General features: G+C 41.4%; 1 protein-coding gene across 5 annotated transcripts in view; it reads left to right on the forward strand.

The window, feature by feature from the left end:
- Positions 1 to 11,307, forward strand: part of SLC35A5 (solute carrier family 35 member A5) — a 30,320-nt gene extending 19,013 nt beyond the window's left edge. For 4 of the 5 annotated variants that reach the window (XM_089331646.1, XM_008266946.5, XM_070072108.2 and 1 more), the window contains exons 6-7: positions 6,478 to 7,258; positions 8,663 to 11,307. In XM_089331646.1, coding sequence (XP_089187772.1) covers positions 6,478 to 7,258; positions 8,663 to 8,728 — 847 coding nt within the window. In that variant the 3' untranslated portion in view covers positions 8,729 to 11,307. Of the gene's footprint in view, positions 1 to 2,918; positions 6,250 to 6,477; positions 7,259 to 8,662 lie in introns of those variants that run through there. The other variant, XM_089331647.1, reaches the window with a different exon arrangement.
- The last annotated feature ends 4,735 nt before the right edge of the window (positions 11,308 to 16,042 follow it).

Here is a 16,042-nt window from a genome sequence, read left to right on the forward strand (position 1 = left end):
CTCATAGATAACAAAAACTGTAACTACTCAAGTCCATTATAGAAAATACCACTTCATTTGCATATAACCTGTGCATATCTCTGATATACTTGAAATCCCCTCTGGATTTTTTAAAAGTATTTATTTATTTATTTGAAAGGCAGAATTACAGAGGGGCAGAGACAGAGAGAAAGGCTTTCCATCTGCTGGTTCACTTCTTAGTGGCTGCAACAGCTGGAGCTTGGCCTATCCAAAGCTAGGAGCCAGGCACTTCTTCCAGGTCTCCCATATGGGTGCAGGGGCCCAAGGACTTGAGCCATCTACTGCTTTCCCAGGCCATAGCAGAGAGTGGGTTGGAAGTGGAGCAGCCAGTCTCAAACCAGTGGCCACATGGGATGCTGCCTCTGTCGGTGGCAGATTCACCTGCTAATGCCACAGTGCCAGCCCCTCCCCTCTAGATTTCTTATAATAGCCAGTACAGTGCAAATGATTTCAAAGTAGCTGTTTTACTGCATTGTACTGTGAATAATGACAAGGGAAAAAGTCTGTACATGTTTAGTACATGTGTAAGTTTTTACTTTTTTAATATGAGAGTACTTAAACAGTTTTTGAAAAAGTGAAAAGTTTATTTTGATTCAAAAAAATTTTGAAATCCATGCATAAGAAAGTCCTTCGGGGCCAGTGCTGTATTAAAGGGGGTAAGGCTGTGTCTGCATCCCATATGGGCGCTGGTTCAAGTCCTAGCTGCTCTACTTCCGATCCAGCTCTCTGCTATGGCCTTGGAAAGCAGTGGAAGACGGCCCCCCCTTAGGCCTCTGCATCCTTGTGGGAGACTTAGAAGAATCTCCTGGCTTCAGATCGGCCCAGCCCTAGCTGTTGCAGCCATTTGGGGAATGAACCAGCAGATGGAAGACCTTTCTCTCTCTGCCTTTCAAATAAATAAATAAATAAATCTTAAAAGAAAAAATCCTTCAAAAGGTTTATGAAAAATGCTTACTAAGAAAAAACTATTCAAAAACTTTCTGCACCAAAATAAAATTTTAATGCAGTTTATCCATGAACATTTTTTTAAGATTTATTTATTTGAAAGCCAGAGTTATAGGAAGAGAGAGGTATCTCCCATCCACTGATTCACTTCCCAAATGGCTACAACGGCCAGAGCTGGTCTGATTTGAAACCAGGAACATCTTTGGGGTCTTCCAGATATGTGCTAGGGCCCAAGTACTTGAGCTATCTTCTGCTACTTTGCCGGGTACAATAGCAGGGAGCTGAATTGGAAGTAGACCAGTTGGGACTTAAACCAGTACCTGTGTGGGATGCTGGCACCTCTGGCGGCAGCTTTACCTGCTGTGCCACAGCACCAGCCCCATCCATGAACATTTTGAAGTACTTTTATATTTTGAATTCACAGTTGATAGAACTCAGAAGATATGGAAGGCTGACTACACACACACACACACACACACACACACACATACACATACACAGTAACTTCTACCCCTAACCCCTTTATCTGCAGGAGATGTCTTCTAAGACCCCTTGGTAAATGCCTGAAATTCCATACAATACAACACACACACACACACACATACACATACACAGTAACTTCTACCCCCAACCCCCTTATCTGCAGGAGATGTCTTCTAAGACCCCTTGGTAAATGCCTGAAATTCCAGACAATACAAAATGCTGTGTACACTATATTGGGGAAGGGAAGGGGGTCGCACAGGTGTTGTGGTGTAGCAGATAAAGCCACATATGCAGTGCTGGTATCACATATGGGCAACATTTCAAGTCCCAGCTGCTCCACTTCCAATTCAGCTCCCTGCTAACGGTCTGGGAAAAGCAGCGGAAGATGGCCCACGTACTTGGGTCCCTGCCATCCTCATGGGAGACCTGAATGAAGTTCCTGGCTCCTGTCTTCAGCTTGGCTCAGCCCTAACCATTGCGGCCACCTAGGGAGTGAACCAATAGATGAAAGATTTGTCTCTGTCTCTTTCTCTGCCTTTCTTTCCACCTTAACCAAGCACTGGCATGCATTATGGCTGTAACTTGGAGTTTGAGGTGCTATAGCAAAACTAACATGAATTTCTCTTTCCTCTTTCACAATTTCTTAGACAGAATATACATTCTTACTGTAGTTCTTAGCAAGCTCAGCACACAGTATTTTCTTTTATTAAGAACTTTCACATTTTCACTTGAAGCACTTTCTGGCTCTCTCTGACATATCTGCATCTGCTCTTGATATGGCTGTTAGGTAAAGTAGGGTCACTTGAACACAAGCTCAGAATGAGATGCTGCAGCAGTTGATCTGATAGCTGCTAAGTGGCTGACAGGCAGGTGGCATAAACGCAGTGTGAATACACTGGGTAAAGGCATGTCTCACGTTCTGGGTGGGACTAAAATAGGTTCCATCATGCTAATCAAAGTGACACAGTTTAAAATTTGTGAGTTGTTTATTTCTGAAGTTTTCCACTTAGTGATTTTGAGTAGTAGGTTATTAAAACTGGAAAATAAACCCATGGGTAAGTGGGAACTATCCTTCCCACACACAGTATATGTATATACAAGAATCTAAGCAATTTTGATGCTGAATTAAGTCCTTTCCATTTTGTGTGTGTGTGTGTGTGTTTGGACTTCTCGTCTGAAGCTACACTCACTATACATCATTTCCGGTTGCAGTTACCCTAAAGTGCATCAAGTGTTTGAGAATATTTTAAAAATAGATTTTTATTCATTCCCAAATCTTTTACAACTAGCCCACCTATATGTAATTCAAAAGCAGTTCTTTAATTTGAGTGATTTGCCTTTAGCTACTCTTTGGGAAGCCTTCAATTTTATTTTCATAATAAAAGCAATCATTTTCTTATCTATCATTTATTTGATAAAATATACATATATTGACAATAGTGCATTCACCTGTCAAAAATTATGTTTAGGGGGGCCGGTGCTGCAGCATAGCGTGCAAAGCTGCCGCCTGCGGTGCCGACTTCCCATATGGGCACCAGTTCAAGTCCCAGCTGCTCCACTTCCGATCCAGCTCTCTGCTATGGCCTGGGAAAGCAGTACAAGATGGTCCAAGTCCTTGGGCCCCTGAACTCACGAGGGAGACCAGGAAGAAGCTCCTAGCTCCTGGCTTCGAATCAGCGCGTCTCTGGCTGTTGCAGCCAATTGGAGAGTGACCACCAGATGGAAGACTTCTCTCTCTCTCTCTCTCTCTCTCTCTCTGCCTCTCCTCTTTCTGGGCAGCTCTGACTTTCAAATAAAGAAATAAATCTTTAAAAAAAAAGAAGACCTCAAAAAAAATTATGTTTCGGAACAGAAACTCTGTGAGAAAACAATTCTACTAGCCATAAGCGTCCAGGTCTGAGCATCAGTCACTGTGTTTCCCTGGACTGTGGAGCTATCAGAGATTAAGCTGTGTTACATCAATTAAACTGAAGAAGAAATTCTTCCAGGAGAAAGCAGCCATTGTTTGTAAGATTACAAATCCTCAGCGAAATTTATAGAGTAATTTGTTAAACCTTATTTGGAAATCTATCTTTAGCTTAAGTCTTAATATTTTTTACCTTCTCTAGAACATTACCTTGAATGTGTAATTGTTTGCAGTAGGTACTGTTTAGCTTCTTTAAGGATTTGTTTTCTTAGGTTATTTATTCTCAGTGTCAATATTAGTGGATAGCCGACAGCTGTCAGAACTGAGAACTAAATACTGGAGGTTATGTCATTGCCTCATATGTCTTTCAGTCATTTACAATAATTGATTATATAATGATGTTTATAAGTTAGATGCTGGTGTTTCATCCCTGTATTATTCTGTTTCCAATCTATTTACTTTCTTTAAAAAAAAAAAAGATTTATTTACTTATTTGAAAGTCAGAGTTAGAGAGAGAAGGAGAGGCAGAGAGAGAGAGGTCTTCTATCCACTGGTTCACTCCTCAGTTGGCCACAATGGCTGGAGCTGCGCCAATCCGAAGCTAGGAGCCAGGAGCTTGTTCTGGGTCTTCCATGCAGGTGCAGGGGCCCAAGGACTGGGCCATTTTCTGTTGTTTTCCCAGGCCAGAGCAGAGAGCTGGATTGGAAGTTGATCTTCCGGGTCTTGACCCAGTGCCCATATGGGATGCCGGCACTGCAGGTGGCGGCTTAACCCACTGCGCCACAGCGTCGGCCCCCATTCTATTTACTTTCCATGATTTAATATGTACCAGCTGCACCTTTAAAACTTTAAGTGACTGGCTCACTTTTGGCAGAGAGCCCTGCTGACTCCATCCTTAGTTCTATATCTAGTTCTTTGTTTTTTAAGATTTATTTATTTATTTGAAAGACGGAGTTAGAGGGACAGAGAGAAAGATGAGTCTTCCATCTGATGGTTCACTCCCCAGATGGCTGCAACAGCCAGAGCTGGGCCAGGCTGAAGCCAGGAGACAGGAGCACCATCCAGGTCTCCCACATGGGTGGCAGGGGTGGCAGGGACCCAAGCCATCTTGCACTGCTTTCCCCATGCATCAGCAGAGAGTTGGATTGGGAGTGGAGCAGCCAGGACTCAAATTGGCACCTATATGGGATTCTGGCATTGCAGGTGCAGCTTAACCTGCTGCTCCACAATGCAGGTACCCTAGATTCAGTTCTTTTAAAATTATGTACATGAAAAGACATGATGATATCCATGGGTATGCTACTGTCTAGAGTTGTCTGCACATTTTGAAGTTGTAAAGCAACTGATGAAATCAGTCTTTCCTGTGTATGCATCTTGGGAGGTCACAATTACTGTTTAATGGCTGGCACTGTTGTGTAGCAGGGTTACACTGCACTTTGCAGGCTGATATCCTATATGGTCGCTGGATTGTGTCTCAGCTGCTCCACTTCCAATCCCGTTCCCTCTTGATGCACCTGGAAGGCAGCAGAAGATGGCCCAACTCCTTAGGCCCTTGCCACCCATGTGGGAGACTTGGAAGAAGCTCCTGGCTCTTGACTTTGGCCTAGCCCAGCCCTGGACCGGCCATTGTGGTCTTTGAAGAGTGAGCCAGCAGATGAAAGGTTTCTCTCTTTGCTGTCTCTCTGTATCTCTGCCTTTCAAATAAATAAATAAATAAATATTCTTTAAAAATGTGATAATCCATGAAGGAGACATAAAACCAGGGCTGGAATCCTTTCCTTGCTGTTTCTTAAATGTGTGATCTTTGGGGGGTCAGCTGACCTCTCAGAGACCTGCTTCTTCCCTTGGAGCAGGAATTATTTCACCCCTACAAGGTACTCAAGAAATGTGAGAATGAGATCAAAACTCTCAGAACTTCAGATTCTTACCTGTTGCTTCACCCTTCTGCCTTTGCTTGTGTTACTCTCTTTCATGGTTTCCCACTTCTTCATCTGATTAATTGATCTTCAAATGCCAAGAGTTCTGTTCCCCCCAGAGGCCTTCCTGATCATCTCGGCCTCAGTCAGCTCTTCCTCTCTTCTTTCCCAACATTGGGTGTTCTTGTTGCCTTTGCGTAGACCCTTCTTGCTGCCTGCATATCTCGCTCTCCTTTCCCATGGCATACTTCACTTTGTTTTTCATCTTACAATGCAAGTGTCATTTCTTTTTTCAAAGCAAAACCTGATTGCATTTACAGATTCCAGTGTCCTTTCCTCTGTGTGCCCCAGTTGCTCTGTGTGTCACATCTGATGTGATCTGCTGTTACTCAGTTTTGTGGCTCTGTCCCTAGTGAAGGGTAAATTCTTCATGAGTGGAGTCTTTATCTCTCCAGGTTGCCTAGGACATAGTAACTGCTTATTAAATGCCTTTGAACTGAATGAATCAGCAAACTGAAATAATTATAGTATTACATACACACTATATATCACAAGTTTACTATTAGGCAAAACAAGTAAATAAAGCAGAGCATTGTTAGAATTTCATAAACTGAAACACTACCCAGTAAATCATTGTGCCTCACCTTACCAGCCAGTGGTTTGCTGAAATAATGCTTTACAACTAGGCCCTTGATCCAGGAGCTAGTTTCCTCTTCAGGGCTTTTTGGATCATGAATACTTTCAAGGGTTTGATAAAGCTCTAAAGACTTTCCTCTGTAGGGGGAAATTCGCTGTATAGAAGATTTCTGAAGTTCATCTACATCCTTTCTGGTTCTCAGGCTGAGAATTCTTGCCGTAACTTAACTTTATAGCAAGATAAAAGTTACTGTGCTAGACATCCAAGATCAGCTCTGGAGGTAGAAATAAGGCTTAGTTAAACCTGCAAGTTTAAATGAAACTTACAAAGAGAAGCAACCAGATATCCTTAGAGGACAGCTATTACAAAAGTAAATGAAAATGTCACATTTGAGAAGCAGAGGCAGGACCAGTGGGTTTCTGATGAATTTCAGTTGTAGGGAATTATGATAAAAACCAACAATGTTTAATTCAACCAAATACTCAGGAGTCTGAACTTTCAGCACAAATAGTCTATAGAGGAAAAAAAAAAAAAACAGTAGTACAACTGTGTTTTTCATTTTTGGACAGGCGGCATCTCAAATGGATACAGTGGGCTTCCCTTCTGATTCTATTTTTGTCTATTGTGGCCTTAACTACTGTGACCAAAACTTCTCAGCATAGCCTAGCAGGCCATGGATTTCATCACGACGCCTTCTTCAGCCCATCCAATTCCTGCCTTCACTTCATAAGTGAGTGTCCCAGAAACGACAATTGCTCAGCCAAGGAGTGGACTTCTCCTGAACCTCAGTGGAACACCAGAGCCAGGGTTTTCATTCACATTCGTCTTGGCTTGGGCCACATTCTTATTATAGTCCAGTGTTTTATTTCTTCAATGGCCAATATTTATAATGAAAAGATATTAAAGGAGGGGAACCAGCTCACTGAAAGCATCTTCATACAGAACAGCAAACTCTATTTCTTTGGTGTTCTTTTTAACTCACTGACCCTGGCAGTGCAGAGCAATAACCGTGACCAGATGAAGAACTGTGGCTTTTTTTATGGCCACAATGCGTTTTCAGTAGCCCTTATTTTTGTGACTGCATTCCAGGGCCTCTCAGTGGCTTTCATTCTGAAGTTCCTGGATAACATGTTTCATGTCTCGATGGCCCAGGTCACCACTGTCATCATCACTGCTGTGTCTGTCCTGATCTTTGACTTCAGGCCATCCCTGGAGTTTTTCCTGGAAGCCCCAACAGTCCTTCTCTCCATATTTATTTATAATGCCAGCAAGCCCCAGAGTCTGGACTATGCACCAAGGCAAGAAAGGATCCGAGACCTAAGTGGCAGTCTTTGGGAGCGTTCCAGTGGGGTAAGTTTGTAAGGATGTTCTTTTTGGCTTGCTTATTCACAAATGCAAAGCATGGCTATTCAATTCAAAGAAAAATCAGTGCTGTTTTATCAAAGAGTATATTGGATTTCTGTGCTTAAAAATCAATTGATAAATGTTCATTGGACTCCAGAGGTATGCAAGAGCTCATGATAAATGCTGTTAGGGAAAGAAAAAGTCTCAAGGACTTTATACATTAATTGCATCATAGAGAATTACAGAATCACAGACACTGGACAAAGTGGGTAATGCCTCATGGCTATCTTGTCTAATTTCCTCATTTTATAAATGAAGAAGTAGTCTAAATGGTTTATGAGTAGTAAGGGAAAGGACTGATACTGGGCCTGACTCTTAGTCCCTTGCTCTTTCTGCTCCACAATAGTTGGAGAAATGAGCTTCATTCAGAAGAACAGTTGATCTTTCACATTGTTAAGTCTTGCTAAACAGAAAATCCAACTCCTTAATCTTTCCTGTAGTGTTCATAAATCGCAGTGTGCCAGAAGGGTAGGGTTTCTCTATTTCACTAAGAAGGTAGTCTTCAAAAAGGGTCTCAGAAAGTAGGAGAAAAGTAGGTTCTAGAAAATAATCATGTAATTATTCTGAGTATCTGCCAGTTGCTTATAGTTGTTTTTGGTAGGATCTATCAGTCATTTTATAGGCAAATTAATTAACAGTGATCTTATGGAAACTGTAATAAAGGATTTAAATATATATTAAAAGAGGAAATAAGCAAGAAACCCTTTATATTTACAGTTTTCATGAACACAAAAATATGAAATATTTCACACAGTGAACATTTCACTCTGAGGAAAATCTGTTGCTTTTTGAGTGTTCGTGGCAATTCTCTGGGTATAATGCTTCTGAAATGGTGATACAACAGATGCTTAAGATGATAAAATTAGAAACTTAAGTTACAAAGGTACTGATGCCTCCCAGAGCATACATTCAGATGTACTGTATTCTTTTCCAATGGACTAGTGCTGTTTTCCCTGTTTTTTGCGTAAAAGGAAAGCAGGTTAGGTCAGACCTAGTTTGTCCATTTCTCCAACCCTGAATTACTTCTCCTCAAGACCAGCAGATGGTGCTCCTTCCTTTGTTCAGATTGTTAACTTTGCTACTCAAGGACTGAATTGAGTGCACCTTCTTTTTAATGATTTCATTATACTTTTAAAAGTTCTGTTTAAAAACTTATTTCATTTGAAATAAGTTACATTTACAATTTATTTACAACTTAAAATGCAGAATATTTTTACAATTTAATGAAATAAGACCCATGATTGAATCATTAAGACCCTAGTGTATTTAGTGAGGCTTTCTCTTCATAGTCATTAAAAGTACTTCTCTAGCTTTGTTTGGATTAATTATTGATTTCATATTTCCTTTTAGGATGGAGAGGAACTGGAAAGACTTACCAAACCCAAGAGTGATGAGTCAGATGAAGATACTTTCTAATTGGTACCAAATAGTTGGCAGCTCTCACAAACCTCATTCTCATGTTTTCAGCATTTCTAATATTTAACTTTTCACTTCAATAACCCAAGAATGTTTCTAAAGCATAGTATTCTTTGCATGTATCTAACCACCTAAATTGTGCCATCCAAGTCTTTAGAGCACATAAAGAGTAAAAGTTATAAGGAACTAATGGAGTAATAATATAGAGACAAAATTAATGGCCTTGTATTTGATAAGTCAGCAAGATATATTTGCACATTATTTACTTTGTCCTCAGAGGTTCAAAAAATCTTGCAATAATCATGTTAGATATATCCTGTAAATATGCAACGAAGATCAGTATGCCAGATATTCATGATGATGTGCATCTAGCCTGGATACTACAGTCTTCCCTTTTTTATTATCATAAATATCTAAGTTGTCCCTTGAATTTTGAGGCCCTAGAGATGGTCATCTTGCAATTCAAAAGCTGTGGAACTCTTTTTAAAAATTTGGATTGAAGGACATAAATGTCTGAGTATCCCATAGACTTGTGGTAAGTAGCCTGTGCTCCATGTTCTGCTGAAGAAGCAATTATTTAGAATATTTTAGTTTTTAGGAATTCATGGGAAATTTTGTTTTCAGTAATAACATTTTACTGTTTTTCTATACAAGAAAGCTTCAATTTAGGTGAAACTTGGTTCCCAGGTCACCAAAGTTACCACTTGTATTTTAATTTATTTAATCAAGTCATGGTGGGCTTTTTTCCCTTTCTCAGTTTGTGTATCAACAAAATCCTGGCATCATCACACTTGGATTATTATATTTTAGACAAGTACCAAGAAGATATTTTATCAGATATTAATCAAGCTTGTAACTTAATTTTATACTTTAATACTTAAATACTTGCTTGTATTTGTTTCATATGCTGTTCCCAAGAGTCACGCTGTAGTCCACAACTCTGGCTTCAGAATCATACCAGATGGTCAGTAAGACTTACGCCCAAGAGATCCATTTTAAAGGATCACTTTACAAGGAAATACTGACTTTTACTGAGATATGAATAGCATTACTCTAAAAGTAGGAGGACCAATAATCAAATTCCTTCATAGTAATGTTTCAAAATTATAAGTGCACAGTATTTTTCAAAGTATTTTGCATGCAATCAATTAACTCTATTAGATAGAGAAGTCAGGGGATGGATACAACTGAGAAAGCAGAATGACTTGCCCAGGGTCATGTAGCTGGGTGATGACGGAAGAGCAAACTCTAGCTGACAGGCCTGTATGTTTAGAGAACTGTACTAAAATATGAGCTATAAGGTGTCATACAGCATACACTTCTCTTCTTTCCCTTAATTTTCATGCAGGTATTTTTTTTTATTTAGTAAATATAAAATTTCCAAAGTACAGTTAATGGATTACAATGGCTTCCCCTCCCCCCATAAGTTCCCTCCCACTCACACCTCTCCCGTCTCCCGCTCCCTCTCCCATTCCATTCACATCAAGATTCATTTTCAATTCTCTTTATATACAGAAGATCGATTTAGTATATATTAAGTAAAGATTTCATCAGTTTGCACCCACACAGAAACACAAAGTGTAAAATACTGTTTCAGTACTAGTTATAGCATTACTTCACATTGGACAACATATTAAGGACAGATCCCACATGAGGAGTAAGTACACAGTGACTCCTGTTGTTGACTTAACAATCTGACACTCTTGTTTATGGCGTCAGTAATCTCCCTAGGCTCTAGTCATGAGTTGCCTAGGCTATGGAAGCCTTTTGAGTTTGCCAACTTCAATCTTATTCCGACAGGGTCATAGTCAAAGTGGAAGTTCTCTCCTCCCTTCAGAGAAAGGTACCTCCTTCTTTGATGGAGCCCTTTTCTTTCCACTGGGATCTCACTCACAGAGATCTTCCATTTAGGTCTTCTTTTTTTTTTTTTTTTTTTCTTTTGCCAGAGTGTCTTGTCTTTCCATGCCTAAAATACTCCCATGGGCTCCTCAGCCATATCCGAATGCCTTAAGGGCTGATTCTGAGGCCAGAGTGCTGTTTAGGATATCTTCATGCATATATTTATAAAAGAGAATGCTGGGATATAATTCCTCTGTGATGTGTATATCAGTAAGACCAGGAGAGTTGGTGGAAATTTATAATTGAAATAATTGTTAAACCTTTTTTTATGTCACCACTCTGGCATGTGAGGTGGGATGTGGAGTGCTTTCAATTTAAAAATGGAGATGAGTGCTTAGCCTCATGGTTAATACACTGGCTAAGATGCCTGCATCCCACTTCAGAATATCTGGGTTTGATGCCCAGCTCTGGCTCTTGCTCCTGATTCCAGTTGCTGCTAATGTAGACTTCAGGAGCCATCAGTGATGGCTCAAGTGATTGGGTTCCTGCTACCCACGTGGGAGACATAGAATGAGTTTCTGTTTCCTGGTTCCAGTGGCAGTTCAGCCCCAGCTTTTAAAATTTTTTCTACCTTTCCTTTTGGAAAGCATTTGTTGCCCAAAGTAAAATTTGTTTGTTATCTCACCACTAATGAGAGAAAGCAAAATAGTATAAAAGAAATAAAAATATGTTCTGGAGTACAGCATGTGTACCACTGGTTTGAGGAGGATATCTTGAAGGTGAGAGGTCTGAAAATCATTTTCCAGGTGTTCTGTAATCTAGAGATTGTATAAATTAGAGAGAAGAATTAACATGTGGGAAAAGAATTGCACAACCAAACTCCAGTAAGGGTTCTAAGGTGAAGATGATTCTTTTGTTGTAAAGAAGACTCTCCCAACAATTGATACTTTGTAACAGTAGAAAAGATCTTCCTGAAGCCTAATAGAGAGTTAGTAGTAAATTCTCTGCCCTGAAGTGGTTAGGAGGAAAGTCCGTCATGAGGATGTTTTAGAAGAGATTCCTGGCCGGCGCCGCAGCTCATTAGGCTAATCCTCCGCCTTGTGGCACCAGCACACGGGGTTCTAGTCCGGGTCGGGGCGCTGGATTCTGTCCCGGTTGCCCCTCTTCCAGGCCAGCTCTCTGCTGTGGCCAAGGAGTGCAGTGGAGGATGGCCCAAGTGCTTGGGCCCTGCACCCCACGGGAGACCAAGATAAGTACCTGGCTCCTGCCATCAGATCAGTGCGGTGTGCTGGCCACAGCACGCCGGCCGTGGCGGTCATTGAAGGGTGACCCAACGGCAAAGGAAGACCTTTCTCTCTGTCTCTCTCTCTCTCACTGTCCACTCTGCCTGTCAAAAATAAAAAAAAAAAAAAATTAAGAGATTCCTTCATTGATCTTGGAAGTTGGACTAAGTGATTGCTGAAATAATTCCCTGTTTAGCGTCTCTTCTAGGCAGTTATGAAGTACAACTAATTTATCAATTATTTTTTTTATTTGAAAGGCAGAGCCACAGAAGAAGGGGAGAGAGAGAGAGAGAGAGAGAGAGAGAGAAATAAACTGAGATTGAGATTCACCATCTACCAGCTCACTCCCCAAGTGGCCACAGTGATGGCCAGGGCTAGGCTAGGAGCCGGGAGCCACAACCAGGTCTCCCACATAGGTGCAGGGGCCCAAGCTCCAAGCTGTCATCCTCTGCTGCCCTCCCAGGAGCACCAGCAGGGAGCTGAATCTAATGTGGAGCAGCTGGGACTCAAACTGGCACCCATGTGGGATGCCAGCATCACCTAGCACACCACAGCGCCGGCCTCCAGTAGTTTTTGAATAGCCTTGGATCGCAGGTGTGGTTTGCAGTGAATGACCTGGTCTAGCTCTTGTTATGCATCCTAGGACTGGACTTCTGCTGAGGAATGTGGCTAATCCTGAGAAGCAGGAACATGACTGCTGCTTATGGGGGAAAAGTTTGCTTAGACCCAGGATCTCAGATCCTGGACCAGCTGCCATAGGTTTCCAAGAGCCACATACAGAGGGGCCACTCAGCGCGGATTTACTGTTTATAGCTCGAAGGCTTTTCTTTTTTTCTCTCTGAGTCCCCAGGCAGAACCCATCTTACTGTGAGCTGGGCAGAAGTTTGTGGAGCTTCAAGAAATCCTTTCCCTCTTTGTGCAGGCCCAGCAGACTTCAAACACAGCCCCTGTCCTCCTGGGTTCTTTCCCCTTTAGCTGTAGCCTGCTTGTACCCATGAGGTGCTGCCATTCCAAGTCAGGAAAAGAGGCAGAGAGAGTCGGACTCAGTGGAAAGATAGTGATTCTGACTCTTTAAAGCCTAGAGCAGAGTGTTTTAAAGTTGAATAATATGGCCAGTGCCGCGGCTCACTAGGCTAATCCTCCGCCTGCGGCGCTGGCACCCAGGGTTCTAGTCCTGGTCGGGGCACCAGAGTCTGTCCCGGTTGCTCCTCTTCCAGTCCAGCTCTCTGCTGTGGCCCGGGAGTACAGTGGAGGATGGCCCAAGTGCTTGGGCCCTGCACCCGCATGGGAGACCAGGAGAGGCACCTGGCTTCGGATCAGCGCGGCGCACTGGCTGCAGCAGCCATTTGGGGGGTGAAGCAATGAAAGGAAGACCTTTCTTTCTGTCTCTCTCTCTCACTGTCTAACTCTGCCTGTCAAAAAAAAATAATAATAACAACTTATATTCCCTTCTTTAAAGGGAAAAAAAGCATTTTTCATAAATCTCAGTGCATACCTTTTTTCTACTTCACTGTGACTTAAATGTAGACAAATATAATATGAAGTATAAGCTAATTTACTTATACTTTTTAATATGAAAACCAAAACACCTTTACACATTAAATTTCAAAGCTATAAAACTAGTAAGTTTTCAACTCAAATATCAATTTAATGAGAAAGTGATACTTTGTTCAGATAAAAACATTAGAGCCCAATAGCCCTGCAGAACCTCTGCCCTCATTTTCTGTATTAATTTCTTCACATGTCATAGTATCTCTGCCAAGATAACTGAAATCTGCTGATATTGCTGGTAGGGCATTTAATCCTGGTGGGATTTATCAACTCACATCCCCAACAATCCCATAATGGCCTTTGTGCCCTGGGGAAAAATTTTTAAATGTCAGCTTTATGTGTTCCCTGAAGTTCCAAAAGAACTCACTAATAAAATAGCCTAGACTAGCATGTTTTAGGTTACATCCATACATATTGCTCCCCCTTCCCCAGCTTTCCATCTCTTCCACTTCCTCTTTTTGGTTCACTCTTATCATTTATATTTTCCTAAAGTAACCATTTATACAGATTTTTAAATTTATTTGCATAGTAAGTTATGAGCTGTCATTCTCATAATTCTTAATTTCCTGTTACCATTGTTCGGTTATCTTTCTCATTCATAATTTTGTATGTGATTGTTTTCTCTTTTTATAAAAACATAGGTTAACTATTTCTAGTAATTTTTCCAGACTTTTTACTATGGCATTGTGCATATGGCATAAAATTGACTGTATTAACTGCGTTTAACTGTACAGTTCTGTGGGACTAAATATGGTCCTATTGTTGCACAACCACCACTACCACCACCATCCTTCTCTAGAACTTAATTGGTGAGTGGAAGTCCGTATTGCTGAGCTCATGTAGAATCTTTATCCCAGCTACTATAATCACTTGTTGTCTGAGCGCATGTTGGCAATGACAAGATAACTAGGGAAAGGAGCTATCTGGGATCAACATAATGTATTATCAGATCCACTTGATTATTTTACTGAAATCACCATTTGGTGAGCTTTCATATGAAACACAGATACCTTCACAGCCATTGCTCACTTAGAGTGATCTATTCACGTACCTTATCCCCAAATTTCTTTACCATTAATTTTCCTTCAGAGTCTGTCCATCTGGTCAAACCATTGGCCATAGCCCATGAATCACTATCTACTTGTGTGTCTGGCCATTTCTCCCTCCAAGCAAAGTACACAACTAGAATACTGCTTGATGTTCTGTCCACAAAGAAGATCTTTCTGTACCACTGTGGGATGTCCCCGAAAGGGGCTATAGTCTTACAGCTGTGCACTTTTGGGTGATGCCTGAGTATCATTGATTATTAGAACCATTGATAAACCAAGTTCTAGTGTTCTCTTCCTCTATTAATTGATCATAGGATGCTCCCCATGAGGCCATACATGCAGGCTGGGAGAAAGAAGGCAGTGTTGCAGGAGTAGGAGCTATGGGCACTTGAGCTACTTCTTCATGTAACTTATTTGAGCCTCAGGACCTGCTCAGAATTGACGATGGATATGCCACTTCCATTTGATAGAGTTCTGTACAAACTAAACTTTATGGCATGGTGAGTCAAATAATACTCAGCTCATGATAAACAACTTAGCTGGCATAATTTGATGACCTGTGGTTAAATATCCAGTTTCCACTAACGCCCAGAACAGGCCAAGAGTTTTCTCTCTCAAAAGGAGAGTAGTTATTTTTGGATGATGGCAGGGGCTTGATCCAAAATCCTAAAAGCTGCCACTGTGAGTGTGTCCCATAGAGCTTCCTGAAAGCTCCAAACAGCATCCCTGTCTACCCCTCACACCTCAGGTACCATTGAATCTGCTGGATCATCTGTTACTAGAGACAGCACAGCTTATGTAGCATCCTGGACCTATCGCAGAGCCTTCCGTGCTGGACCCCACTCAAAACTATCAGGCTTTGGGTCACTTGGTAGATGATCCAGAATAGCACAATTAAGTGAGGCAACCAAAGTGTGTTGCCTCCAAAATCCAAATAGACTCAGTAGGAATCGTGCCTCTTTCTTGGTTGTAAAAGGAGCCAGAAATTTATCACCATAGAAGGGTTATCTTGATAAGCCTCTCACCACTGGGCCTCTAGAAATTTCACTGAGGATGGCCCCTGAATTTTAGTTGGATATACAATCAAATTCCTTACCAGTAAGTCCAAAGTAGTTGCTCACTAAGTCCAAACAGCATAACATCATAATTATTACAAAGCAATGTGATATCTTGTGAAAGGGAACAGGGATCAAGGTCCCTGTGAACCTGAACTGTATAACATAGTACTGAAGAGTTGACATACTTCTGAGGTACAACAGTGAAATTGTGTTGCTGACCTTGCAAGCTGAAAATAAACTACTTCTGGTGGGGCTGAGGGAAGGTGTGGAGAAAAAAAGCATTTACCATTTCACTATCGGCATACCAAATACCACTATTGCTTCTGCTGAAGCAATGATATCACATCTGGTGTGGCAGCTACAGTTGGAGTCACCACTTGGTTAAGCTAATAGTAATCTACTGTCATTCTTCAGGTTCCATCTGTTTTCTGCCCTACAAGTAGGAGAGTTGAATGGAAATGTGATGGAAGTCCCCACACCTGTGTTTTGCAAGTCCTTAATGATGGCACAAATCTCAGCAGCTCTCTCCCCACC

The sequence above is a fragment of the Oryctolagus cuniculus genome, chromosome 4 (genome assembly GCF_051225735.1).
Source record: "Oryctolagus cuniculus isolate XC-2025 breed Fujian yellow rabbit chromosome 4, ASM5122573v1, whole genome shotgun sequence".
Classification (NCBI taxonomy): Eukaryota; Metazoa; Chordata; class Mammalia; order Lagomorpha; family Leporidae; genus Oryctolagus; species Oryctolagus cuniculus.